Here is a 27,855-nt window from a genome sequence, read left to right on the forward strand (position 1 = left end):
TGCAGACAAGGGCAGCTATTTTAACACCCTATGTAAGTACTGCCCAAATCATAAAAGATCCCACACAGAGGGGCCACTGTATGAAAGGTTTACCCAAGCGAAGGAGCTATGAGCACCTGAAAGGTTCAGGCAAAGCCCGCCTGTGGTGTTTGGTGTTTGGGACATGGTATTATTCCACTTTATTGACACAGGAACATATATGCTGGGCTAGGGGCCTTCCAGGTGGAATGCTTGACACAGCCTTGCTTGGGAGCAGCCAGACTCTCAAAAGCACAATGAGAAGTTATTCACTTTAGCCGGGATTATTGAATGGAAAGTGTTTCAGAAAAAGCAGAAGTCCTGGGAGAGTCAGGTAATTATCTTTTTGACCCATTAATATCTAAAATTAATAAAATGCTGCAGAACAGAGCTAGTTTCTCCAAGATGTACTCTCCTGTCATCGCGAGGAGAAGCCTCTTTCAGGCGATTTGGCTCATGATATCAAGCTTCCACTGCCTGGACGGAGGAGGTAGTGCTGCGTGTTGTTCCGGGAAGCTAATTTGCACAAGGAAGTCACCACCAAACCACTGCATAAATACAGTCGTCGGCCTTCTTTTTATGCTCTATACTGTGGAAACATCTCTTTAAATGCCAGAAAGTCTGTGAATGTGAGCATGTTGACTACGTCATGAACCGCTTCATCATTATGGTGCTTTAACGTTGCGGTGAAAATTGCCATGTTGTATCCGGGTATCCGCTCCAGGAGCTGATTTTCAACATACTTTTCTATGAAAGAAAGGTTTTTATTAAAAATTGCCATGTAGGTGAGTTTATTCTCTTCTGTGTTTTTAAATTGCTGGTAGTATTTGTCCATGAAATTTCTCTGCTGTACTTGGAATTCCGCATCCATGATAATGTCCTCCATAGAGCCAACCATAGCATCTAACTCAGCTTCAGCGGCGGAGGGAGTGGACACTGGGAAACTCTCTTCCTCCAAGACTTCCGTCACTTCTGCTATATCCACTCCATGCCGTTTCACCAGTCTGGGGCCCAGCCGAGTCTGGGTCGGTGCAGCGCACCCAGGAACTCTATGCCCCACCCACCACTCTGGACTTGGCTCCCATTACTGACCTCTGGAAGCAATGCCCTGGTTCCTGTAACCACGGCTGACATCGTTCTTAATGACTGAGCAATATTCCGTTATATGCTTGTAGCATAGCACTTTGATGCATATGTTATTTCTATTATTTTCCAGTATAATAAACATTGCTGCAATGAACACATATCTCTGAGCACTCATCCTGTTCATTCTTTAAGATACCTTCCTAGATGTGGAATTGCTAGGCCACTTTAAAATTTTGATTTATATTGTCAAACTTCTGTCTAGAAACATTGTACCAATTGATACTTTTATAAGTAATATACTTTTATAAGTAATATATGATTTCTTGTTTCTCCAGTCTTATGAACACTTTTTGATATTCTTTTTGAATTTTTCACTGTTTTTTTCAGGTTTTATTTTCATTTCTTCAATTAGTAATGAGGTTGAACATTATAAATCTGCTTATTAATTCTTTAACTTTCACTTTCTGTGAATTTTTCCTTCTTTTGTTTAATCCATTTTCTCTTTGGGTGGATATTTTGTTTTTCTTATTAATCTGCTTGTCTGAGGCAAGGACTCTAACAGCACTTTTTTTTTTTTTTTTTTCTAACAGCACTTTGAGCCACTCAGGAGTCCAGAATCTCAGAAACATTCATCATTGAGCCCTAATTAGTTATCTGTGGGGATGCTGAGAATAGTTGGTGTGAGGTCAGGAAGATAGAACCTAGTTCAGGGAGAGGGAGGTCAGAGGAGGCTAACAGGATTGCAGGAAAGTGGGACCAAGTTGGCGGAAGGGCCACCTCCAAAATCATGCTTGCAGTAGTAGATGAGATGAACAGAGTGGGGTGAAGTTAAGAGAAAGATAAGCAAGAATCAGTTTGGAAGGGATTAGGGGTCTGTAGTAGATAGCTCCCTACACCAATCCTGCTTCATTCTCTCCTTCACAACATTAATCCTAAGGGCCCTCCCCATATGTTTTCTGCCCACAAATCCATCTCAGAGTTTGCTTCCCAGGAATCTGATGTGGGATGGGGCATTGGGTTTGCCTGGGATATGAATGGGGAGGATGCTTCTCTTCTAGTAAGAACTGGTCCTCCAGGAAGGGTGGAGAAGACTCTGAGATCCTTGAAGGAGTGAAGGACCAGGGGCATATACCAAAGAATTCATTAGAAAGTTCTGTAGGGATTCAGAGGGGAGTGGGTTTCCTTGGCTTGCTGCTATACAGTTGACAGCAGAGACTGATGTGCTAACTGAATCAGTCTCTCTATCCTTCCTCCTACCTTGTACGTTCGGGACATTCTTTCTCCCACTGGCTGAGTTTCTGAGAACCTCACTCTGATGCCCAAGGTCACTGAAATAATGCCTGGCTAGCTGACAGAGATAAATACCTAGCTGTTTTCTCTGTTCCTAGGCTGCTAGGGAGAGCAATTAGCAAATGTGTGCACTAGAGCTCCATAACCACTCCCACCATTAACACTAGTCATTTGGTTGTTTCAGGTCAAGCATTCTGTCTTATTAAAGATGTGGTTTCTCACAGTCAAGGCCAACACAGTTCATCTTTAAATGTCCTTTAATATATTTCATTCACTTTTTGCTTGAGAAACTGATAATTAAGATGCAGGGTCTTAGCTAGCCAACAATAATCCTTTGTGATGGAACTACAAAGAAAATCTAGGACTTAAGGTATTTCTGATAGTTTGTTTCAGCTTTCCATAATTATTGGCCATCTCCAGGGATAAACACCTTTCCCTGGGCACATGCACACATACTTTGACTCAGCTGTCCTTTGAGCATGACCTTTCTCCTTCCTAGTAGATATGCAGATGAATTTAACAAGTGCTGAGGCTAAGAATGACTTCATGGTTGTGAAGAAGGTGAGCAGGGTGGTGGGGTTATATAAGGCGGAGATGGGACAAGCAAAGGGAAAATGGCGGTCCTTTCTCAAGGACGTGACACTTTCTCAGGAGGATTTCCAGGATTGCCCTGTAGCTGATGACCAGAACCCAGGACTATGGAGACCATCACCAGCAGTGACCAGCACTCATGCATCAAATATTGAGAGTGGGACCTGATAGATGATGCAGAAACTCTCCCTACCCTTAGCCACACCTCTCTGCAATAGTTTTTTTTTCTCCCAGGATTGATGACCCTATAAGCACATCTGCCTGGAAGCTAAAGCCCAGATAGACATTGTCAAGCTACGAGTTTCTTCCCGAGTGAACCCCCATCCTATCAGTTCCTTTAGTTCCCTTGCACATGAACTCTGCCCTGCCTCCCCTCACTTCTCTGGTTTCTCATCTCCATTAAAATGCAATACATAATGATGCATTTAGCTTTATGAGCTTGATAGAATAAAAGGGACCCACGATGCTTGCTAGATTAGAGGGCAGCACACAGGAAATGTGGCCTGCAGGAAGTTATATTAGCAGCTGTGTGTGGAGTGAGTGAGAGATGAAGAGAGAATGGGGTGCTGAGGGAGTCTTTGGGGTTAAGTCAACTGTGTCAGACTTTGTAATATGTCCAACTGCCATGATGTGCTCCACTCTTTCTGGATCCATCTCGTGGCAGGCCACACCCCCGGGCTGGCACATTTTACATACTGGCTTCAGTGTTCAGTCGTGGCCAAGAATTCCAAACGGCTCAGTAATAGCCAAATGGCTAACTTCAGTGCCCAGCCTGGCTCACCTCCGGAGCAGCCTTTCCTTACCTCCCTCTTGGGTCTTTGGGCCAAAGTGGTGGGAGAATGTGGTCAAAAGCAGCTGCTATATCCTCATTCCTTGTGATTCAATGGCAGCCATCCCTCCTCCTGGCAAGACTTTGGCTACAACACTTGGACCTCCTTTTCCCCTCATATCCTGAGATTTCAAGTTTCTGGAAAAACAGTAAATGAAGTAAAAGTTTATTTAGTAATTTTTACCTGCCTAGACATTGTTTTGAGAATTCCATGTGTAACTCATTGTCCTTTTATTTTAACTTTTAAATTTTGTATCGGGATATAGGCAATTAATAAACAATGCTGTGATAGTTTTAGGTGAACAGTGAAGGGACTCAGATATGCATATATATACATATGTATATGTGTGTGTATATATACATGTATCCAGTCAGGAGTTTTTAATGGACACGTGCACACTGCTATATCTAAAATTGATAGCCAACAAGGACGTACTGTATAGCACATGGAACTCTGCTCAATGTTATGTGGCAGCCTGGATAGGAGGGGAATTTGGGGGGTAACTCATTTAGTCTTCATAATGATCCCATGAAGTAGGTGTGTTTATCCTCATTTTACACAGAGGAAAAGGGGACACAGAGAGGTAAAGTTCACACTGTGGTAAAGGTCACAGTTAGCAAGTGGTAGAGCCAGGGTTTGAACAAGTGTTGTTGGACCCCAGAATCCCTACTTGTAACCTCCACGCTTTATTAATAACATAGATGGAGTTTTATCTCTTCACAATACATTTAGGCAGTGGGGTGTCTCTGATTTTTGATGGCAGCGTGCATGCATGCATGTTGAGTCGTGTCCAGCTCTTTGCGATCCCATGGACTATACCTGCCAGGCAAACACACATCTCTAGCGTCTCCTGTGCTGGCAGGCAGATTCTTTACTACTGCACCACTTGGGAATCCTTTTGATGGTAGTTGTTATTTAGTCTCTAAGTCATGTCCGACTCTTTTGTGACCCCATGGACTGTAGCCTGCCAGGCTCTGCAGAGGCCTACTTTTATTCAGAGCCCTACTCTGTCCTTGGTGCTGAAATCTGGTCCAGCTGCCTAGGGGACTCTTCTGTTTCGGGAGGCTGATGCTCACCGTTGCTTCCTCTAAACTTGACTTCTCCCAGCCCCTCCTTTAGCTCGGATCTGCTCACAGATTTTCTGCTTAAAATCAAATAAAGTCTGTTCCAAAGCTCAGCTTTAAAATAGTCCCAGACTTTGTCCATTTTGTTATGTTTACTTTAAAACTAAGACAAAAACAAAAACAAAAATACCCCAAACACTCTCTCTCACAGTTCTTATGGATAATAAAATTTAGATAATTTAGCACACTTTATTTTTTGTTTCATCTGCTATGGAATATTTATCATTGGGTGATTAGAATCCTTTTTTAAAACTTCAGTTCAGTTCAGTCACTCAGTCGTGTCTGACTCTTTGAGACCTCATGAATCGCAGCACGCCAGGCCTCCCTGTCCATCACCAACTCCCAGAGTTCACTCAGAGCTGCGTCCATCGAGTCAGTGATGCCATCCAGCCATCTCATCCTCGGTCGTCCCTTCTCCTCCTGCCCCCAGTCCCTCCCAGCATCAAAGTCTTCTCCAATGAGTCAACTCTTCGCATGAGGCAGCCAAAATACTGGAGTTTCAGCTTTAGCATCATTCCTTCCAAAGAAATCCCAGGGCTGATCTCCTTTAGAATGGACTGGTTGGATCTCCTTGCAGTCCAAGGGACTCTCAAGAGTCTTCTCCAACACCACAGTTCAAAAGCATCAATTCTTCGGTGCTCAGCCTTCTTCACAGTCCAACTCTCACATTCATACATGACCACTGGAAAAACCATAGCCTTGACTAGACGGACCTTAGTCGGCAAAGTAATGTCTCTGCTTTTGTATATGCTATCTAGGTTGGTCATAACTTTTCTTCCAAGGAGTAAGTGTCTTTTAATTTCATGGCTGCAATCACCATCTGCAGTGATTTTGGAGCCCCCCAAAATAAAGTCTGACACTGTTTCCACTGCTTCCCCATCTATTTCCCTATTTTTAAAACTTATATTATAATTTTTAAGTTAATTCCTTTATTATAGGGATGAAAAGGTTTTAAAAATAAAAAGCTAATCTTTTGTTTGAAGCTAGGATCATATTGAGCAACACCAGAAACAGGCACTCACAGAAGAAGAGATTAATTAAAAATCTTAGCTATTAGTTTTTATGTCAAGTGCATATTAAAAAGCAGAGACATCAAGTTGTTGACAAAGGTCTGTATAGTCAATGTTATGGTTTTTCCAGTAGTCATGTATGGATATGAGAGTTGGACCATAAAGAAGGCTAAGCGCTGAAGAATTGATGCTTTTGAACTGTGGTGCTGGAGAAGACTCTTGAGAGTCCCTTGGACTGCAAGGAGATCAAACCAGTCATCAATCCTAAAGGAAACCAATCCTGAATATTCATTAGAAGGACTGGTGCTGAAGCTGAAGCTCCAATACTTTGGCTACCTGATGTGAAGAGATAACTCATTAGAAAAGATTCTGATGCTAGGAAAGATAGAGGGCAGGAGGAGAAGGGGATGACAGAGGATGAGACAGTTGGATGGCATCACTAACTCCATGGACATGAACAGGATCTGGGAGATGGTGGTGGACAGGGAAGCCTGGTGTGCTGCAGTCCATGGGGTTGCGAAGAATTGGATAGGACTGAGCGACTGAACCAGAGAAGGTGATGGCACCCCACTCCAGTACTCTTGCCTGGAAAATCCCATGGGCGGAGGAGCCTGGTGGGCTGCAGTCCATGGGGTTGCGAAGAGTCGGACACGACTGAGCGACTTCACTTTGACTTTTCACTTTCATGCATTGGAGAAGGAAATGGCAACCCACTCCAGTGTTCTTGCCTGGAGAATCCCAGGGACAGGGTAGCCTGGTGGGCTGCCATCTCTGGGGTCGCACAGAGTCGGACATGACTGAAGCGACTTAGCAGCAGCAGCAGAGCGACTGAACAACAACAGCAACAATGTGGTAATAAAAATAAAATCTGTCTCTCAGGGATGTTTCAAGGAATACATGAAAAGCACTTTATAGAATGAGCGATATTTGTGCAGCTATTGTACTACAGATATGAAAATTTTGACTAGCAACTAGATGACAAACTTTCTAAAGAGAGGGACTACGTCATATGCTGTTCATATGTTGCTTAATACTGGGTAGAAAATGTGCACTTCATAGCACTTGTTGATTGGTGAACTGATTAAATAATGGAATGCATGCTAGAGCTGGCACAGCTCCCAGAACAAGGTAAGTACTCAATAAATCTATATTACCATCATTATTTTTAGAGTTACTGCTGTTTATTGATTTCTGAAGAATCAGACTCTTAAGGCTAGAAATGACTTCAGAGGCCATTAAGAGGAGCCCCATTTAGATACTGGAGTCCTCTCCAAAACCAGTTCTCTAAATGGCAATCCACCCTCCTGGGTGGGGTCCTCCTCTCTCTCACAGAAGATGCTAAGCTTTGTCCTACTTTGTAAATTCTACCCATTGGTCCAAGGTTTCCCCTCTGTGACCAGAGGGAGCAAGTCTCCCTCTGCATGAGAATCTCCACATGTTTGAGGATGGTTGTCTCTTTATCAGATTCCTTCTCCAAGCTGAACACTTCCATTTCCTCCTGTGCTTTGTCATGCTCCCTCCCAGGCTGCCTGTCACACTCTGGATATAGGGAATACAGCCCAACCCCCTAGATGAGGATTAACTAGCTCATGAAAAGCATGCACATCGGGACTACTTTTCGTGCATCCTCCAACCTTGCAGGTGAGTCTGGCAGTCCTTTCCTGCTGCTGAGTCATCCTGAGCTGGCGCCACTTTATAAAGCTATTGTGAATCTCCCCAGTCTGAACCATAGAGCTTGTTTTGTTTTCATACATCTAAGGTTTTGATTTACATTAATCTCTGTTAAATCTTTCTTGTTAGATTTGGCTCAAGCCCCAAACTGTCAAATTATTTTTGGATTTTGATCTTACCACCCAACTTCTTATTATAGTGGCCAGGTTCGGGCAAATTACAAATTTGAGTTATATGCAATAATGTCCTCATTTGGGTGTACTTGGAAGGGAAATTGCTATTTAAAGCAAAAATTGCTCGTGTATTATAGAGAAGAAAAGTGTTATATTTAGTTTTATGTGAAGTAGCTATTTAAAAATCTTTTTCTTATGGAAAATTTCAAACAAATTTCAAAATTCCTCTTATGAAAATGAGAGTAGTATAATCAGTGCTTCTGGACCCTTCACCCAGGTCAACAGTCGACTCATTATCTTGTTTTATCTTTGTTCTATCCACTCCTCTTACCCCTCCTGATTATGGTGAAGCAAATCCTGATGTCATATCATTTTATTCATAAATTTTTTCGTAAGCTTCTCTCAAATATAAAGACCCTTTACATAATGTGACCATAGTAACATTATGAGATGGTTGGAGGGCATCACTGACTCAACGGACATGAGTTTGAGCAAGCTCTGGGAGTTGGTGATGGACAGGGAAGCCTGGCATGCTGCAGTCCATGGGGCTGCAAAGAGTCGGACATGGCTGGGGGACTGAACTGACTGAATAACACTATGACCCTCTGTGGGATGAACATTAACTCTTTAGTAATATGATCACCTATTCAGTCTCAGTTCACATTTCCCATAATGCTTCATCAATATTTTCATTCAAAGCGCTTGTTTGAATCAGCCCTAAATAATGTTTATGCATAGTCACTGGCTCACAGGTACAGATTTCCATCCCTCCTTTTCATCCCTTGTAATTTATTTATCTAAAAACAGTTATCTATTTATACTCTTGGCTGTGTTGAGTCTTAGTTGCAGCATGTGGGCTCTTTGTTGTGATGAGTGGGCTCCAGAGTGCATGGACCCAGTAGTTATAAACTTTCTCTAAGGAGGACCATACTTTGAACACAATTTCTAGAGACAAAGTTCTCCTACAAACCTCTTCCTTAAAAGCTGAGATCTGAGTGACAAGAGCCAATGACCCAGGTCACTGAAGACGAGAGGAGCATGGAAAGTCATTAAGCAGATGCCTTGAAGTTTAGGGTTGGGCCCCCTTAGGGAGCAGCCCATCCATAGGACAGCCTAAGTGCTTTTCTGCTTTGGATCTGATAAAGGCAAAATAAGACTAACGTCAGAGTGAAAGTGTGAAAGTGTTTGTTGCTCAGTCGTGTCCAGCTCTTTGTGACCTCATGGACTGTAGCTCTCCGGGCTCCTCTGTTCTTGGAATTCTCCAGGCGAGAATACTGGAATGGGTAGCCATTCCCTTGTCAAGGGGATCTTCTTGACCCAAGAATCAAATCTGGGTCTCCTTCACTGCAGGCAGATTCTTTAATGTCTGAGCCACCAGGGAAGCATTAATGTCAGAAAAATCAAAGCATCTTGTGACTCCAGGATTTCAGCTAAGGTATGTTCAAGATCTGAGGCACTGACCCATTTTGGCTAGAAAAATCAAGCACAGGAAATTATCCAATTAATGAACCAATTCACTGGAACGTATAAAAACGCCCACCCCCCTCCCTGTGCCAGAAGGCCCTTTCCTCCAAGGCTTTCTGAAAACAACAAGCCAGCCGTCCAGCAGGCCGTCCCAGGCCACCAAGGGCTCCAGTTGTCTCTCTGCCATTGCAGCATCTGGCCAGAGCTGACTCTCTACCTGCCCAGTCAGTCTTTACAGCCTGTGTCATGAGAAGGGTGCCTCTAGCAGCAGAAGCCAGTACAGCCTTGGAGGGAGAGGGTGCTAGAAGTTCTTACTCAGTGTGGCTGGATGTGCTGTCCAGGCTGGGGGCCTGGCTCAGAGGTGTTCGGGTGCCTTTGGAGGGAGCTGGAGTGGGGGACATGAGAGGTGGCTTTGGAGGACCTTCTTTCAGAGTTGGAAGAAGACCCTGGCAAGATAAGAATCTGCCCAGCACATCCCATTCACCTTGCCCTCTACCATCAGGATCTCCCTCTGCCCACCACACTGACTGTGCGCCCACTAAAGTCTCCAGGGACAACATCATAGTCCCCAGAGTGGCCTATTTTTTGTCATTTCCCTAAACCCTCTGAAGCTCTGACTCTGTTCACCCTTTTTACCCTTATTTTCTTGTGACCTCTTATGCCCTGCCTTCTCAATCTCTTTTGTGGCTTTCTCTTCCTCAGTCTACTCATTAAATGCTAGAGTTCTGCAACATTTAAAAAAAAACTTATTGGACTGTAATATACATACAGAAAAGAGGACAGACCTCAAGTGTTCAGCCTGATGACTTTTCACAAATTGAACCCACTCATGTGACATCCATTCCCACAACCCTAGAAGCCCGCATGCCCAGCTCCCTTCCAACCACTTCCCATCCCACGCAATCCCAGGAAAATACTGATTTCTAGCAGCAAAGGTTAGCTTTTTAAAAATGTATCATTAATTTTTGGCTGGGCTGGATCTTTGTTGCTGCGTGTGGGCTTTCTCTAGTTGCGGTGAGCAGGGGCTGCTCTCTAGCTCTGGTGTACAGGCTTCTCTCTGCAGTGGCTTCCCTTGTTGCAGAGCACACGTTCTAGGGTCATGGGCTTCAGCAGTTGGGGCTCATGGGCTTAGCTGCCCTGTGTAATGTGGAATCTTCCCTGATCAGGGATTGAACCCATCTCCGCTGCACTGGCAGGCAGATTCTTAACTGCTGGATCACCAGGGAATTCCCATAGGTTAGGTTTTAATGTGTTTGTACTTTATATAAGCAGAAGCATATGGTTTGTGGCTGGACTCTTCTACTTAACACAATATATGAAGAATCATCCCAAACCAGCCGTGCAGTTGAAAGTCGTTCATTCTCATCAGTGTGCTATCCCCAGTTTACTTGTGTTCTCTGTTGTGATGGGGCACTGGATTCATATTTTCAGCTGTCATGAACAACGTGTCAATGAATATTCCAGTCCATGTCTTTTGGTGAATACACGTGTCCTCTCGATGGCTTTATGAATACCTGCTAGTGAGATTGCCAAGTTCGTAGGGCACTGATGTGCTAAGTTATGTCAGATACTCCAAATAATTTCCCTAGGTAGCCATCCTAGTAGTGTAGGAGAGTTCCAGCTGCTCCATAGTTTTGCTAACATTTGGTAGTTTCTTTTGTATTTTGGGCTTCCCTTGTGGCTCAGCTGGTAAAGAATCTGCCTGCAATGTGGGAAACCTGGGTTCTATCCCTGGGTTGGGAAGATCCCCTGGAGAAGGGAAAGGCTACCCACTCCAGTGTTCTGGCCTGGAGAATTCCATGGACTGTATAGTCCACAGGGTGGCCAAGAGTCAGACACGGCTGATCGACTTTCACTTTCACTTTTCCTTTGTATTTTAGCTGTTTGGAAGGATGCATGATTGTATGTCTTGGTGGTTTTAATTTGTATGTCCCATAGTGGTTAATGATGCTGGGCTCCTTTTATATATTTATTGCCATTTGGATACCATCTTCTGTATCTCTCTTCTGCCCATTTTTCTACTGAGTAGGCTGTCCGTCTCTTTTGTTGATTTATAGGGGTTCTTTATATGTTCTGGATATTAGCCCTTTGCTCATGTATGAATACTGTTTCCTACTCTGTAGGTTACTTTTTCACTCTTCAGTGGAGCTTTTTGATAAAGTAGTTACTGTATTTCATAAGTTCATCATATTTTTCTTTTGTGCGGTGCTTTTCATGTCCCATACTCTGCTCTTTACTCAAAGAGCATGATGATATTCTCTGGTGTTTTCTAAAAGGTTTACTGTTGTGAATCTCATTCACATTCAGATCTGCAGTTGACTTTTGCGTACGCTTCTTTCTTCCACATGGTCATCAAACTGAGGATTCTACACACTTTAAGAGAGAGATGTCCATCTGGTTAACCTTGATGGTGAACACATAGGTGTTTGCTATATTGTTTTCTATATGACTGAAATATTTTATAGTTAAAAATAAAATGAAAAGTATTTAAGCACTGATGTTTTCTTGGGTGCCTTCTTTGATCTACTGTTCTTTTCATGTTACATATTCTTCCTGGGCGAGTTATTTATCCATTTAGTTAAATTTCATTGAGACCAATGTACCACGAGGTTGCCCTGCTATGGAGAAGCATAACATGGCTGTTGCCTTAAGGAACCATGGCCTGGTATAAACGGGGACAAATCAATACAGTGAAGTTCCTTGGAATACCTATTCCAAAGAATAGCCCAGAGCTCATGTTATCTTTAACAGGAGTGTTCTGTTCTTCCTGTTGTCTCTTCCTATTTCCCTTTTAAAATCAACTTCTTTGAGGTCCAATTTACATACAGTAACAATTCATTTCAATCAATTTTAATAAATGTATATACCAGGGTAACTACTGCCACAGTCAAAATCTAGGTCACCTTCCAAAATGCTCTCCTGCCCCTTTGCAGTCCTTCCCCCGCCAGCCCTCAGGCCCAGGCTGGGCTTGCTTTCTGTCACAATAGGTTAGTTTTGTCTCTTTTAAAATTTCGTACAAACGGAATCATGTAGCACATATTCTTTTCGTGTCCGACTTCTTCATTGCAGCAGGATGTTTTTGAGATCCATCAGATGTATGTATCGTGCATATTTTGCCCGGGGCTCTGGTTTGCATTTTCTTGTTCTCGGCAATGTGTTTTCGAGCTCCCTGCCCCCTTTTAACGGCTCTGGGTACCTTGTAGTCATCAGCATTTGCAGCTGTATCTAAAGGCTGAGTGACTGGTCCAGACCTCTTGGACTAGACGAAACTCTGTGTCTGGTTTGAAGACAGAACAGGTGACTCTCTTATTGTTACCCAGCCCTTCATAAAAACATGGAAGTTTCCTCCTTTGATAAAGTTTCTTTTGTTATAAAAATTAGTCCATCAACATCAAAGCAAGCTGGAGCTTTACAAAAATACAAGTTTCTGGGCCACATTCCCTAAGATTCTGACTCCGGAAGTTAGGACTAGAGTTTGAGGACCTGGATTTTAAAAAGCTATCCATTTCTTTCAGGTTGCCCAGTTGCACGGCAACAATGGAGACACAGACATAGAGAGCAGACTTATGGACACGGTGGTGGGGGGGAGGAAGGAGAGGGTGGGATGTTTGGACAGAGTAACATGGAAACATACATTACTATACCTAAAATAGATAGCCAATAGGAATTTGCTGTATAACTCAGGGAACTCAAACTTGGGCTCTGTAACAACCTAGAAGGGTGGAGTGGGGAGGGAGGCTCAGGAAGGTGGGTACATAGGTATACCTATGGCTGATTCATGGGGATATTTGGCAGAAACCAACATAATACTGTAAAGCGATTATCCTTCAATTAAAAATAGATTTAAAAAAAGAAAAAAAAAGCTATCTAGTGATCTGATGTGCACTCAGCACTGAGGGCCACTGTCCACAGATTGAAGTTCCAAATTTGCAGCACAGAACAGAGATCATTGCCATCAGTTTCGACCTACACATCCAGCTGTTTGTTATCACCTCTCCCCCTCCTCCATGTCTCCTGTTCTACAAGTATGTGGGATCTCTCACCAACTCTCTCCCCTCACCAACATTTGAAATGTTTTCCTCTCTACGTGGGGTATATTTCTCCTATTGCCCACCCACTGGGCCCACTCCTACTCATCCCTCAACACCCCACTGAAAACGACCTTCTCCCTGATACCTTCCATAGCCTTTATTCATTGTCTACTCATAGCACTTTTTTGATCTTCTGTCAAAAATGCTGACCCCCAAAGTACTATAAGGAGCTGTTTACATGACTGATCCCTTCCTTCAATACAACGGGAAGCTTTTCTGGATCTTGGACCCTGTCTTGCGTATCATTGTGTTCCTATTGGGTAGCCTGGGACCAGCCATATGTAGGCATTTAACAGTGACTGCTGAGAGAATGAACGGATGTTGGGAGAGATGATTGAATGGATAGTGGTCCATGTTGGATTCCTTGGAGAGAATGAAGTCTTAAGGAAACAGAGTTTGGACATTCTTTCTGGGTCCTCTGAACTCTGTGCCTGACCTTCACTTCCTGTTCTAATCTTCATGCCTTTTAACAGAGAGCAGAATCAGTGGGTAGGTTGGGACAGAATCTACCTCCTGACTGCATCAGTCTTCAAACTCATGCTTAATGCTTTTGTCATTTCCATTTGGGGTCACAAGTTGTGTGAAAGTGCTTTGTCTGTGAGTCACAGGAGGGTGTGTATCTCTAGGTGGTGTTTTTTGCCCATTTGTCTGTCGAGTCAGATAAGTGAAGGGTTTTAAAAAGTTGAAGACACTCCACAAATGTCAGAAACTGTTAAGTGCTGGCACGTATGCCTATGAGGCTGTGGCTTGGCTTTTACAGGGAACCAAGAACTTCCTGAGTTGTACAAAGCTGGCTGGGTGCTGGGGGACAGAGGACTCCCCCAGGTATGAGGCCTGCCCTCCAAGGGCTTTCACACTGGTTTAAGGGAGGGAAGATGCCCTCATGTGACTTATGGATGTGGTAGGGGCAACAGGCGTCCCAGGTGCTTTAGGACAGAAGAGGCCGAGGGGCCAGGCTGGTCATATGAGGCTTTGTGATGGGGCTGGGCTGCTCCTAAATGATGCATCAGTTTGGGGTGTAAAGGGAAGGGGGAAGGGCTTTAAGTCTGAGGACTGTTCATGATCCCTGGGACAGAGGAAAAGTGGGTGAGAGGAGGTCAGGGTAGTGCCCGGCCAGAGAGGTGCCCAGGAAGTGGTGGCTGGGCGTGGGTGAGGGCGGCGGGCTCACACCAGGGCCTCACGCAGAGGCTGAGGGAGGCAACGGTTGGCAGCTGTGAACTGCTTTGTGTCTCAGTGGCCCATGGCTCCAGACTGGGGTCCACCAGTTTGCAAAATCCGGGCCATGGGCCTGACCAGGAAGGAGGGGGATAGCTCAGCACAAACAGTCACCTCTGCGGGGGAAATGACACAAAGCGCCCTCCTGGGACCATCCCTGGACAAGTGTGTGGTGGTCTTTGTGACTCTTCTCCCCACTCCATGCTCTGGTTTTACCTGCCATTTCCAGAATGTGATCAAATCCCATTAACTGTTCAGAGTCAGGGCTTGCTCCATGCACTGAGCTCTGGGCAGGAACAGACACAGAACGCCCTGTGGGGCCACAAGCATGGCCTCCAGATTGGGACAGAACTGAGTCGGAGGCCTGGCTTTGCACTTGTGGTCTTGGACAAGTCACTTAATTTCCAGGCCCCAGTTTTCCTCATCTGTAAAATGGAGCTACAAATCTTCCCTATAGGATTGCAATGAGGGTCAAGTGGGGAGAAGTCTGTAGAGTGTTAATTATGGAGCCTGCCACCCAGCCAGCACCCTCATGACTTGCTTTTCTGCTATTAGAACCCCCCGAGTCAACACAGGACTCCTGCTCTTCAGTTTATAAAGCCCTTTACTGTATTTAACTCACCTCCCATCCTCTCTGCTCAAATGGGAGAGCAGAGATGTATCAGCTCTATTTCATGACTGGCTAACTGGAGGCCCAGAGGGGTCTGGAGCCTGGGGCTTGGGCCTCCGGCTTCTGGCTAGAGGGCCCTCCCGTGGCATCGCTCTGAAAGATTTCTGGCTGGGAGAGTCTGGGCACTGTGAGGAAGCCATCCTTTCTCTCCTGGCCCTCTCCTTCAGGACTGAGCTAAGTTCAAGACTGCAGCTGCTGGGCCTTAGACTTTTTTTCCTGAGCTCCAGATGCCACAGGGCTGGCCCCTCCCTGGGGAGACTCGGCTCAGAGCTCAGTGTCGAGGAGAGGTTCCTTGTGGAGCAGCATGCCCTCTGACTGCAGACCTTAGGGCCTACTCTGCCCAGGACACCGTCCACCCCGCCCTTCCTGCCAGGCCTCCTGGCCCAGGGTCCCCCATCTTGGTGCAGCCCCATCTCTTTCTCCCTCTTTGGCTCTTTCCCACCTGCTGTCCTTGGCCCAGCGGCTGTGCCCTGTGTTGCCAAGCCTGTCCTTAGCCTCGAGCACCAGCATCTGAGTGCACTGGTCCCTGGAGAAGCGGGGGCTGCCTGTGGGCAGGAGCAATCCCTTTTCCTCCTCCCTAGTTCTCCCAGTGAGGGCCCAGCTTCCCCAGAGCAGAGGCAGTCTTGGTCAGGGCGCCGTCCTGGGAGGCGCAGCTGTGACCACGGAGAGGAGGTGGTGCAGGGCCCCGTGTCTCCCCTGGGACCCCTGTGCCCTCACCTCCTAGAAAGCCCCACCTACTGCTTTCAGCGGGGGCACCTCCCGGCCAGAAGCACACCATTTCTCTCCCTAAGAGGTGTCAGAGGAGAGCGGCTGGGCTTTTTTGTCTGTGGGTGTGGGGGATTAGAGTGGGATTTGTCAGGAATAAGAGATTTGGGCTGGGCCCTCATTAGAGTCCCAGACTTCCACCTCAAGCTCTTTGGACTTTGTTCTCGACGTTTGAAATGCAAACTGACTTCTCAGCATATTCAGACTGGGCCCTGGCATTGGCAGCTGCCAAAGGGTGGAAATCAGCTAATTGTTCTGAAGAATTTCTCTGTGATAGCACTGAAAACCACGGCGGGTGGGGCAGGAAGACGGTGCAGGACATTTCCTCATTCATTCTCAGGGTCTCTTTGGATGCGGGCATCAGCCACACTTGAACCCAAAACACTATTTGGATTTTGGAGTCAGGATCAACCTCACGGGTCGGCAATGAGAGTGGCTTTATGTGCTGTGTTGTAAAGTCCCCGTCTCCCAACCCAGTCACCAGGCCACCATCCCCGCTCTCACCAGGTGGACTATCCTTCATGGATGTCAGCGGGCTGAGATGGCGGTGGCCAAGACACTGGGGCACTGCCCGCTGCTGCCCCTTCCTCCTGCCCCCTGGGCTTCAGTAGGTCTGCATGAATCCCTTGCTCAGGTGAGCCACCCTCCTTGTTTGGAAGAGGCTGAGCAGCAGAGAGAAGACGCGGGTGGTAGCTGAGTCAGGGTAGGACCTGGGCTGCCTAACTCTCAGCCTGTGCCTTTGTTTGGACCCAGTTGCTGTATCTTGGTTTCTCAGATTAGTGAGATGCTTTGGGCAAGAATCAGGGCCATGAGGGAATGAGGTTTAGAAGACAAAGCGGGGAATGCCCGTTTGTGACATCAAGGGCTTCATGGGAAAGAGCGCTGGGCAGGGAACTGTGTTGAGAGCGTGTCTGCGTGTGTGTGAGAGGTTTTGTGAGTATGTACAGATGTATGTATGGTTACTGTGAATGCACAGTACACGTTGTGTTTTGCTCCCGTGTGTGTGTGTGTGTGTGTGTGTGTGTGCGCGTGCGCGCTCGTGTGTGTAGAAAGTCCAGCAGTCTGAGGACATTGAATTCTGCGATCCAAGCAGACCTCGATCATACAGAACCTCCACTTGCCACCCTGTCCGAGGCCACTTGACTTGAGGGTCTTTGTGTGCTTGAAGGAAACAGGAGCAGAGTTCCCGGAACTAAGGTTTCACGGGTCACTGGTTTAAACTGGCTCGATTCCCAGTGAGCTTGTAGGGGAGCAATTACCCTGCACTCTTTGTTGAGAGCACGTATACTGAGCAGCCAGAAGGTGAGGGGTAAACAAAGGGGCTGGGTGAGATAAATGAGGGGGCATTCCTGGAGGAGCAGGTATCTGGGGACAAAGGAGGCCAAATTAGAAGAGGAAAGAGAAGTCTCCTTTCTCTTTCTCTTTAAGTAAAGACATTTTCCAGAGAACCTGGAGGTCCGCTTTCAGCCTTGGAGTAATTAAGACTGGTCTTTGCTTCTGAAGGGCAGTGGGAGGTAAATGTAACAGTGATTAAACATTCATACCACACATGATAAGTGATGGGACAGTTTGCTTTTCTCATAACCATCCTCTCAACAACCTTACAAATAGCAATCATTCTTCTTTTTTTAAGAACCTTGATGGTGACAAGAAAAGGGAAATTAGCAGTTTAAATGATTTTTCTGTAGAATTCATGGATTTTAGTCAACAATGTGCCCTGGAAAAAGAGTCAGAGATAAGAGGCAAGAACCCAACAGGAGAGTGGGAAGTACTGATGATATGTCCCAAGAACTTGGAACACTGAGTCAAAAGATATCTGAAACTTTTGTTTCTAATATGGAATAAAGAGTAATGCAAAGAATATTGGGGAAAAAAATCTACGAGATCATGATGTGATTGGAAGTAATCAGCTCTATCGTATACATTGTAATGATAAATAAAAATATATTTTAGAAAACTGAGGATGGAAAGAGCCTTCACTTGCCTGTGGTCTGAATCAAGTTAAATGTACCCTGCCCAGCTGCGGGTGGATGTAGTTTATAGCCATCCCAGGGAGCCACTCAAGCTTCCTGGGTGGTGTAGATGATGTATCTTAGGGGAGCTGAGAGGAGAAATGAGAAATCCTGGATTCATTTCTCTAGTGTGAGCTTGGAATAGGAAAGATTGGTGGTCTCTCTGACCTGGACCAGGTGGTCTGCACACTCTTCCTTCCTGGGTTAGTCTTCCTCCAGCTTTCTCTTCCCCACAGGCCCCCTCCCTGTCTGTCGCCTTTCTCAAAGTCCTTGGCTATGGTCTGTGTGTGCGTGTGTTCTTAGGTGCTTCAGTCGTGTCCGACTCTTTGCGACCCTACGGACCATAGCCTAGCAGGCTCCTTTGTCCGTGGGATTCTCCAGGTACGAATACCGGAGTGCACTGTTATGCCTCCTCTAGGGGATCTTCCAGACCCAGGGATCAACCCCTGTCTCCCGCACTTCCTGCACTGCAGGCAGATTCTTTACCACTAAGCCACTGGGGAAGCTCTGGCTGTGGTCTGTGCATCCTTTCAGTCCACTGTACATCCCTCTGTTTCTTGGCCTGAGCCCCCTGCACCCTATTTTCCCAGCTCCCCAACCAGCTCTCCATCCAAGGCCCACACGGTTAAGAACACATCCTGCTGTGAGATTCAGATGTGTGCCTTTTCCTGCCTGGGTGGCAAGAGCCCCAGAGGGATGCTAACCCTTCTCTCACTCTTGCATTTTCCATCTCCTCATCCTCCTTCTCCTTCCCAGCCCTCCCACTTCTCCTCACTTCTTCCCCTATGTCCTCACTGAGGCTCTGCACCTATCCTGTAAACTCCTGAGGCTTGATGGGCTGGCAGAGTGGCTGTGGGGACACAGGGGAGGTATGGAAACGCTGACTTGTCACTCCCGGGATGGGAGGGTAAGTCTCTCGGAGATTAGGGCTGTGTCCAGCCTTGCAGGATGGCCCCTCTCCCAACTTAAGCTTACTTCAGATGAGTAACCCTGGGGAGACAAAGCAATTTGGAAATTTGGGGTGATTACCAAGGTGTGTTTCGAGTTTTGGACTTGACCTCTTTCTGCCAGGCAAACCAAAGCTGATAATACCTCAATTAGTTGGTTGGCACCATCAGCCAGCCACGCTCCCAGCACTATATAAGCGCCACCTCTGGCCCAGAGCTTCAGAAGGTCTCCGAGTTTCTGCCAACCTTCTGGCCCGCTCTCCTTTTGGAATACCTTGCTGTCCACCATGAGTCGTCAGGCCGGCTACAGCCAGCAGTCCTGCAGGTCTTCCAGCGGGAGCCGCCGGCAGGGCTTCAGCGGGCGCTCAGCCGCGGTGTCGGGCCAGAGCCGGGTCACCTCCTCCAAGTCCTCCTTGGCCTCCCGCTCAGGTGGGGGTGGCGGTGGGTCTGCCGCCTGTGCCATGATGGGAGGAGGCTTTGGCAGCAGGAGTCTCTATAACCTGGGGGGGAGCAAGAAGATCTCCATCAGCGTGGCTGGAGGCAGCATCCGGGCTGGAGGGTTTGGGAGCACCAGTGGGGGATATTTAGGAGGCAGTGGTTTTGGAGGTGGTGGAAGAGGGATGGGCGGGGGCTTTGGTGGAAGAGCTGGTGGCTTTGGAGGGGGAGTTGGTGGCTTTGGAGGAGGGGCTGGTGGCTTTGGTGGCCCTGGTGGTTTTGGTGGTCCTGGTGGTTTTGGAGGACCCCATGGCTTTGGTGGCCCTGGTGGCTTTGGCCCAGGTGGCTTCCCTGGGGGAATCCAGGAAGTGACTGTCAACCAGAGCCTCCTGCAGCCCCTCAATGTGGAGATTGACCCCCAGATTGGGCAAGTAAAGGCTCAGGAGTGGGAGCAGATCAAGACCCTCAACAACAAGTTCGCCTCCTTCATTGACAAGGTGAGCCCACCTCGGGACAGCTGGACAGTGAGAAAGCTGGTCCTGATGAGCTTGGCCTGCTCTTCCTCTTTTCCTTTTGCACCCAAGGAAGGACTTGCAGGTCCATCCTCCACCTCCATCCCTCAGCGGCGGGCCTGCTAAGAAAGTGGTAGATGATGAAACGACCTCGGTCCCTTACTGGATCGAGCCACTGCCCTTTGTGTAAGTCCTGTCACCGCAGCTCTGTGAGGTGCCTCTGGCGCTGCCGAGACTGTTGCCCCCATGGATGTCCCCTCACTGTTGGCTTCTGTACCCCTTCTCCATCTCAGGAAAACTGTCAACTGCTCCTCTTTGAAAGAGAGACCAACTCTGCCAAAGCTGGATATTCACCTGAGTGATGAACTAATCTACTGTCAGCCCAAGGAGAGGGCTGCAGGGTGTTTTTGGGGGAGGGAGGGGACGAGGGTAAGGGGTACCTCCTCCTGGGTGACTCTCATAGGAAGATTTCGGCATGAGAGGCTGTGAACGTTAGGCCACTGACCTTGGTATATGCGTGTCTGTGTGTAGGTGAGGCTGAAGCAATGTTTTATCAGGTTTTCTGCACTCTGACTACTCCACGTCATAGTGGGGACACTACGGCAATAGTTGTGGTGACTAGAGAGTATCCAGCCTTGATCAGCTGCTAACTGAGGGTCTCAGCAGGACTGCCGAGTATGAGGTGTTGCGATCTCTTTGTGACCACAGGATAGTATCAGGTCTTAAAGAAAGGGTTTGTAGGGACTCACTGGGGGTCCTCTCACCATACATCAGAGGCTTGGGCAAAGCTGAAGATGAAGTTGATCTTAACATTGGAATATCAGACTTTGCAGAGGGGAAGCTCTTCAAAGCCTAGTGACCTACTAGTTCCTGGCAGATACCTGGGTGTTCAGATAAATTATTCACAGAGAGGTAGAAAGTGATGTGAAAATACTATTTTCCACAGAAGGAGGAGAACTGTCCAAGACCATCTCAGCAAGATCTCTCATCATCTTTGAAGGGGGATTCCCAGGTCCTGGGGTCCTGAGTGGCCAGCATAAGGTGTGGCACATGCCTGGTGCTCTGCAAATATTTGTTGAATGGTCAATTGATTGATATTTATTCCACTGTTTATACAGTTGGCTTTGAGCTTGTGTACAGAAACATTTTGTAGCAAATGAAAAGTTTGAGACATCTTTAGCTAGTGGTTCAGTTTAAATGCATCTGAGTCCTACATTTAACCAGGCTGGGCAGCAAGGGCCCATCCTCGGTGCATCTGGGCCCTTGTTCCTAGGACTAAGGCAGCCCAAGAGGCATTTCTCTATGGTTTTCTCTATTTCTCACCTTAGCACAGGGCACCCAGATGTACTGTAAACCTCTTCCTGGAAACTACATCTGCTGTAGGCTCTCAAATCTCCTGCTATTTATTGAGCACTAAACGACTGAGGAATGAATGGATGGATGAGTGAATGATACACTGGGAAGGTCATCCAGTCTGGGCATCAAGAAACCTCAGTTTTGGTTTGTTACTAGCTTGTAATGTCACCTTGGTTACTCTGGGCCTCAGTTTCCTTATCCGCACAGCAGGGCTCCGCCTCTGTTGTAGGACACTGATGTTGCTGTCCACATGGGGTTAGTACTGAACTATTGTAGCAGGCAAAATGCAACCCAACAGGAGGGACTGGGAGACCCCTGGGAACTCTGTTTCTAGGAAAGTCATCCAAGACTGGAGTTGGCTGCAGACTGCTCCCTGATGTCCTTTTCCTATTGGATGGCAGGTGCGGTTCCTGGAGCAGCAGAACAAGGTCCTGGAGACCAAGTGGAGCCTCCTGCAGGAGCAGGGATCTGGCACTAACACTAACAACCGCAACTTGGAGCCTTTTTTTGAGAACTACATCAGCAGCCTCAGGGCCTTTCTGGATGGTCTGCATGTTGAGAAGGACAAGCTGCACGAGGAGCTGAGGAGCATGGAGGGGATGGTGGAGGACTTCAAGAAGAGGTGGGTGCTGCTCAGTTCCTGGGGCAGGGGGTGGGGCAGGATGGGTTGGAGGGTGGGAGGGGCCAGCTCTGTTCCAGCTGGCTACATGTTGGGCAGGATTCACCCCCTCCATCTCCGACTTTCAAGATCCCAGTCTTTAAAATAATGGCTCATGGTTTGTTTTGGGCAGTAACTCTTTTAAGAATTTAATGAAAGGGTGTATCCATGTAAGTTTGGTGGGGGTGTTCCGAGACACTCTGAAGTTCACTCACAAACCACGCAGACTCAGACAACACCCTCCATCCTCCTTGGACTAGATCATCTCCAAATTCCCCTCCAAATGTGGGCTGTATTTCCCTTGTCAATAGGCTTCTGAATGAGAGGCAGCTTACTTTAAAGGTAAGAGTACGGTCTCTGGGATCCGAGTGCCTTGGGCAAGGTCTATTCCACCACTTTCAGCTCTGTGATCTTGGACTAACTCCTTAGCTTCTCTGCGCCTCAGTCTTCTCATCTGTAAAATGGAGACAGTGATAGTATTTGTTCACTGTAGTGAGGCCTGAATGAGTTAATACATGTCATTCACAGAATAAGACCTGGCACATTTGTAGCGCCATTCTTGGTTTTCATGAATTCAAGAAGTACTTACCAAGAGCCCATGGGGCTACCATACTTGCTGCACATAGAGTGGCTCCAGGCCCTACCCTCTGACAGCACACAGTGCTCAGTGAAGCGTGTAGAAAAACCCGGTCTCACCTGAACCTGGGAGGTGGTGCATGCAAGGGCCCAGGCCTTGAGCTGAGGGCAGGACGAATAAGCCCTGAGACTGCGCTGCTTACGGGAGGGGAAGTGCTCTGAGGCCATGGTGACCTCCTGGGGAAGATGGGCCAGAAAGTGCCTCTCTTCTCACAGATATGAAGAGGAGATCAGCAAGCGCACTGCGGCAGAGAATGACTTCGTCGTCTTGAAGAAGGTGAAGGGTCTCTCCCCCACCTCCCACCCCAGAGCCCTGCTGAATAGGGTGCTATGAGGTGGAGGGGAGAAAAAGTCCAGTCCTCTTATTTTGAGGGTCTCCTTCAGGCCATGTAGGTGAGGGAGGGCCACGGAGGGAGCCAGGGAGCCCCTCCACCCTAGCAAGCTGGGAGGGGCTGGGCCTGGCATCTCAGGGCCTGGCTGCTCCCCTCCTGGGAGGAGGGTCCAAAGGGTCCACCAGCCATGTGACTCCCTCCTGATGGGCCTGTGGGTCTATGAATCCCATTAGATCTTGAGCTGTGATCAGAAAGTGGATGAAGAGAAGGATATATGGTATATATATTCCTCCCCCTGACCCCAGGAGGAGCAATTTAAAGAGAGCCTTTGGGAAAAAAAAGAGAGAACCTTTGAGTGTTGCTGATTTAGATCCTCCCCCAGACCCTGCTCACGAATTCTCCTCACCCAGTCTCAGTGTAACGGCCCCGGCCCAGCCCTTGCTCTTCTTTTCACCCTCACAGCTTCTTTGGCTGTTTTCTATTGAAGGGTCCTCTGGCCCAGCCTGAAAGGCAGTCTGTTTGGTAATGTTAGGCCCGGTCTGCCTGTGCCTGGATGGGCGTCTCATTTCCCCTGAGTGGGAGCTCTGGGGGGCGGGGGCAGTTCCCTGTGGCCCCTTTGCCCGGCTCCCTCCCTCAGTGCCCAGGACTGGGCGAAGCCCACAGGTCAGAGGGGACCATGACTGAGTTCTCTCCCAGGACACTGATGCTGCCTACATGACCAACGTGGAGCTGGAGGCCAAGGTGCACAGCGTGACGGATGAGGTCGACTTCTTGAAGGCCCTCGATGATGCCGTAAGTCTGCCCCTCACCCACCTGCCTCCTGTCTCCCAGAGAAAACGTTTCATCTCTCTGTCCTTCTGACAAAAGTGACACCTTCTCACCTGTCCCTCAGTTGGTTCAGAGCCCTTCCTTCTGAGCTGGTGGCTTGCGTCCCCTGGCGAGCTCAGGAGGGGTCATGTCTGCCTGGCCCTGCAGGAGCTGTCTCAGATGCAGTCAGACACAGGCGACACGTCTGTGGTCCTGTCCATGGACAACAACCGCTGCCTGGACCTGGACAGCATCATCGCCGAGGTCCGCGCCCAGTACGAGGCCATCGCCCAGAGGAGCAAGGCTGAGGCTGAGGCTCTGTATCAGTCCAAGGTGGGTGATACCGTCACGTCTCTCCAGGAGGGCCGAGTCTGCTCCAGAATCATTCTTCTCTGCGTTTCCAGCGTGGTGGCTCCTCTCCCTCCTACTAGGCTGGTTTGCTATCAGACATCTCCCTTCCTAATAAGAAAGCTCTGACATTGCTCTAACCTGGTGCTTCTCAGCTGGGGTGGGGGGAAGGTATGCTTTTCCCCCAGGAGGCACGTGGCAATGTTTGAAGACAGGTTTGAATGTCACACCTAGGGGTGAGGGTGGGGTGCTACTGGAGTCTGGAGGGTAGAGGCCAGAGATGCTGCTAAACATTCTACAATGCATGAGATGCCATTCTCCCACCAAACAAAAAATTAACTCTGTCTGAAACGTCGCTAATGCCAAGCTTGAGAAATCCTTAACCTAAAGCCCTCTGGCTGCATATCTTTTATTGTTGGAGACACTTCCGTTTTGCTTGCACCCAATTGGGCCCTGTCATGCTTGCTTCTGATCTGATCACACTGAGGGGTTGAAGCCAATGTCTGAAAGGAAGTGGGGGGAGAGCAAGGGAGACAGAGCAAAGTTAGAGGGCGGAGGAATTCTGTACACCTTTCTCCCATCCCCAAATCTGAATGGGGCCTAAACTAGCCCTTAAGCATCAGACTCTTCTGAGTTTTCTGCCCCAGAAGTATAGCCTGCTGGGTAAGAGATGGCTCCAGCATCTGAAATGTTTGCATTCACGCTCCAGCCCTCTTACTTGATACCTTGGAGAGTTAGTCATGGTACTCAAGCAATCTGTGTCTCAGTTTTCCCATTCATAAGATAGGGATAATAATGTCTTCCTCACCAGGGAGCTGTGAGGTTCTATGAAGTAAAGCACAGGGCTTGGGGCAAAGTAAAAGCTCAAAAAAAAAAAAAAAATCCCAGCAGCGACTGTGCTGTAACACGTGTCCCTGACACAGAGGACAGAGCACCTGATTCCTCCAGTGGGTGACCTTGCACAGGCCCTAACTCTTGTTTTTGGTTTGCTGTTTGTGATGCAGAAGGGTTGGAGTAGGGGACCGTAGTAGGCCCTGCTGGCCTTTTGAATGCGTGACTCTTTTTGTGTACAGTTGGGTGAATTGCAGACCACAGCCGGCATGCATGGGGACGACCTGAAGAGTATCAAGAGTGAGGTCATGGAGCTCAGCCGGATGATCCAGAGGCTGCGGGCCGAGATTGAGAGCCTCAAGAAGCAGGTGGAAAGGAGGAAGGAACACTCACCTGAGACTGCGGGCTGATGCCTGCACCATAACCTCAGGGCTCAGCACTCACGTCCCAGCCACTTGCATGCTAAAATTGACGGGGCGTGCTTCTGGGCTGTGTCTTATGGACCCAGATCCTGCCTGCCTAGAGACTGGAGGCTAATGTGGACCAGAAATGTTGAGTTCAGACATAATTAGGGAGGTTGGGGAAAGAAGCTGTGTGAAGACCAAATTAGGAGAATAGCCAAGGTAGCTCACATTGACATGGATTAGGGCAGAGAGACAATTCTTTGGATAATTCAAGAAGACTTCCTGGAGGAGGAGGGCTTTCAAGAGATGCTTAGACTCTTACCATGAGGAGAAGAGAGGTATAGGAGGAGTCTAACTCCTGAGCTGGCCTAGGTCCTTGAGGCCAGATGGTGTTAACCCCATTCCTGGAGGCACTAGGATTTCGATTGAAGCCCAGGCTTAATCTTCTTGGGTTTTAGTTTCCTCATTTGTCCAACATGAGGTGATCCATGTGTAAGCCCCAAGCACACAGGCAGGCTCTCAGTGAATCCACTTGACCTAAATTGGACTTCTGGTCCCCCCAACCCAGAATGCCAACCTGCAGACAGCCATTGCTGATGCAGAGCAGCGTGGGGAAGTGGCCCTCAAGGATGCCAATGCCAAGCTTCAGAACCTCAAGGCTGCCCTGCAGCAGGCCAAGGAGGACCTGGCCCGGCTGCTGAAGGAGTACCAGGAGCTGATGAATGTCAAGCTGGCCCTTGACATTGAGATCGCCACCTACCGGACCCTCCTGGAGGGCGAGGAGTGCAGGTTAGTTGGAATCCCTTTGCTTTCCCTGAGGCTGAGAGGTCTGGCGGCTTTGCTGCCTGAGCACGCGCATGCGCACTGCTGGAGATGGTAGTAGCCCTCAGCAGGCCCATTCCACCCACCCCCTCCTGCCCCTTTAAGGGTTTTGAGATGCTGCCAATCCTTCAGGAGAACTGTGCTTTCTAGGCAAGAGTGACACCACCAGAAAGTTATCTTGGGCAGATTTTCCCATCTTTCATGTCTCATATTTTAGCTGTAAAATACATGTCTGAAAAAGAGGAGGACTCATAGGTATAAGGGCTTCCCTGGTAGCTCAGCTGGTAAAGGATCTGCCTGCAATGCAGGAGGCCCCAGTTCGATTCCTGGGTTGGAAAGATCCTCTGGAGAATGGATGGATTACCCACTCCAGTATTCTTGGGCTTCTCCGGTGGCTCAGCTAGTATAGAATCCACCTGTAATGCAGGAGACCTGGGTTCGCATCCCTGGGTTGGGAAGATCCCCTGGAGAAGGGAGAGGCTACCCACTCCAATACTCTGGCCTGGAGAATTCCAGGGACTGTATAGTCCATGGGGTCACAAAGAGTCAGACATAACTGAGCGACTTTCACTTTCACAGGCATAAATACCATTTCTACGTTATTTCTTTATTATTTAAGGCCTTAATAGTAGGTTTCTGAAGAGTGGGTTCTTGTAGGCTGGCACTTGGTTATAGGGCTCTGGCCTTTAAAGGGACAGATATAAACATTATTTACTATATAGGCCACTGAGGAGCAGGAAGAGTACGGGTGGACACACGAATGACCCTCTGCTCTGATCTTCTTGAAGGTGATGTTAGTGGGAAAGGGTAACAATTTAAGCCCAACTTTACCCAACAGGAGGAGGAATGCATGTCATGGCATTTTTGAGCACCTATTTCTTACAGTCAGCCTCAGTCAGGAAGGAGCGAGGGGGACCAAGGCTTTCACTGCTGTTGACCTAGGCAAGGTGTGTTTAAGGAAAGGAGGCTCCGGCACAGATGCTAATACCGAGGTCTGATCTTCCCCAACAGGATGTCTGGGGAGTGCCAGAGTTCTGTGAGCATCGGTGAGTACCGGGTTCCTTCTCAGGAAAGGGGCTGGATGCTTTGGGATAATGTTTCTCAAACAGAGGAGGGGGGCGGGGGGTACTGTGGGCCAGCGCTGGTGGGCTGCACCATTTGCAGGCTAGGAAGAGCTTGTAGGGTGGCGGCGGGGGAGGCCAACCTCCCCTGCCCGGCTGTCTTGAGGCCTGCCCTCACCCGACTCCGCAAAACCTTAGTGGGCGGTACCCAGGGGCGGGCTGGACCGGCCTCCCTGAAGCTGGCTGACCCCAAATGATCTTTGCAGAGATGCTTCACAACACCACCACCAGCAGCAGCAGTGGCGGCAGCGGCGCCCTGGGAGGAGGAGCTGGGGGTCGAGGAGGGCTGGGGGGCGGCGGTCTGGGCAGCGGGAGTCTGGGCAGCGGAGGCCGGGGCAGCAGGGCCAGCCGCGGGGGCCTGGGCTTGGACGGCAGTTCCGGCGGGGGCTCCGCGGTGCGCGGGGGCGTCTCCAATTCCGGGGGCTCGTGCGCCGTCAGCGGGGGCGGCGGTCGCAGCTCGGTCCGGGTCACACAAAGCTCCTCCCAGAGCCAGCGGTCCCACCACAAACTCTGAACGTTCTCAGACCCACCGGCCCCCTTCACCTGCCGGCACACTCTAGCTCTGTACGCCCTTTCACATACCCGTGGGACCCTTTCCCTACGTAGCTTCTGCAGCTGGCAGAGCAGCCCAAAATT

The 27,855-nt window shown here is 48.3% G+C and overlaps 1 protein-coding gene and 1 pseudogene across 1 annotated transcript; one reads left to right on the top strand and one right to left on the bottom strand.

Moving 5' to 3' along the window:
- Nucleotides 1-472: 472 nt before the first annotated feature.
- On the bottom strand, nt 473-19,246 carry LOC138436308 (ADP-ribosylation factor-like protein 2-binding protein pseudogene; annotated as a pseudogene).
- Nucleotides 19,245-27,733, top strand: LOC138436309 (keratin, type II cytoskeletal 3-like). The gene is made up of 9 exons (XM_069581946.1): nt 19,245-19,889; nt 21,662-21,882; nt 22,771-22,831; nt 23,583-23,678; nt 23,862-24,026; nt 25,115-25,240; nt 25,845-26,065; nt 27,110-27,144; nt 27,426-27,733. Exons 1-9 carry the CDS (start codon nt 19,245-19,247, stop codon nt 27,731-27,733), a joined length of 1,878 nt encoding a protein of 625 aa, XP_069438047.1.
- The last annotated feature ends 122 nt before the right edge of the window (nt 27,734-27,855 follow it).

Source organism: Ovis canadensis, chromosome 3 (assembly GCF_042477335.2).
Source record: "Ovis canadensis isolate MfBH-ARS-UI-01 breed Bighorn chromosome 3, ARS-UI_OviCan_v2, whole genome shotgun sequence".
In the NCBI taxonomy this organism is placed as follows: domain Eukaryota; kingdom Metazoa; phylum Chordata; class Mammalia; order Artiodactyla; family Bovidae; genus Ovis; species Ovis canadensis.

What these genes read in the sequence shown, in the direction of transcription:
- LOC138436309 (XM_069581946.1), top strand. Translation starts at nt 19,245, where the DNA reads ATGAGTCGTCAGGCCGGCTACAGCCAGCAGTCCTGCAGGTCTTCCAGC. An exon ending in ACTTCGTCGTCTTGAAGAAG is followed by an intron (nt 22,832 to 23,582) that starts GTGAAGGGTCTC and finishes GTTCTCTCCCAG; the next exon opens with GACACTGATGCTGCCTACAT. An exon ending in TTGAGAGCCTCAAGAAGCAG is followed by an intron (nt 25,241 to 25,844) that starts GTGGAAAGGAGG and finishes CCCCCAACCCAG; the next exon opens with AATGCCAACCTGCAGACAGC.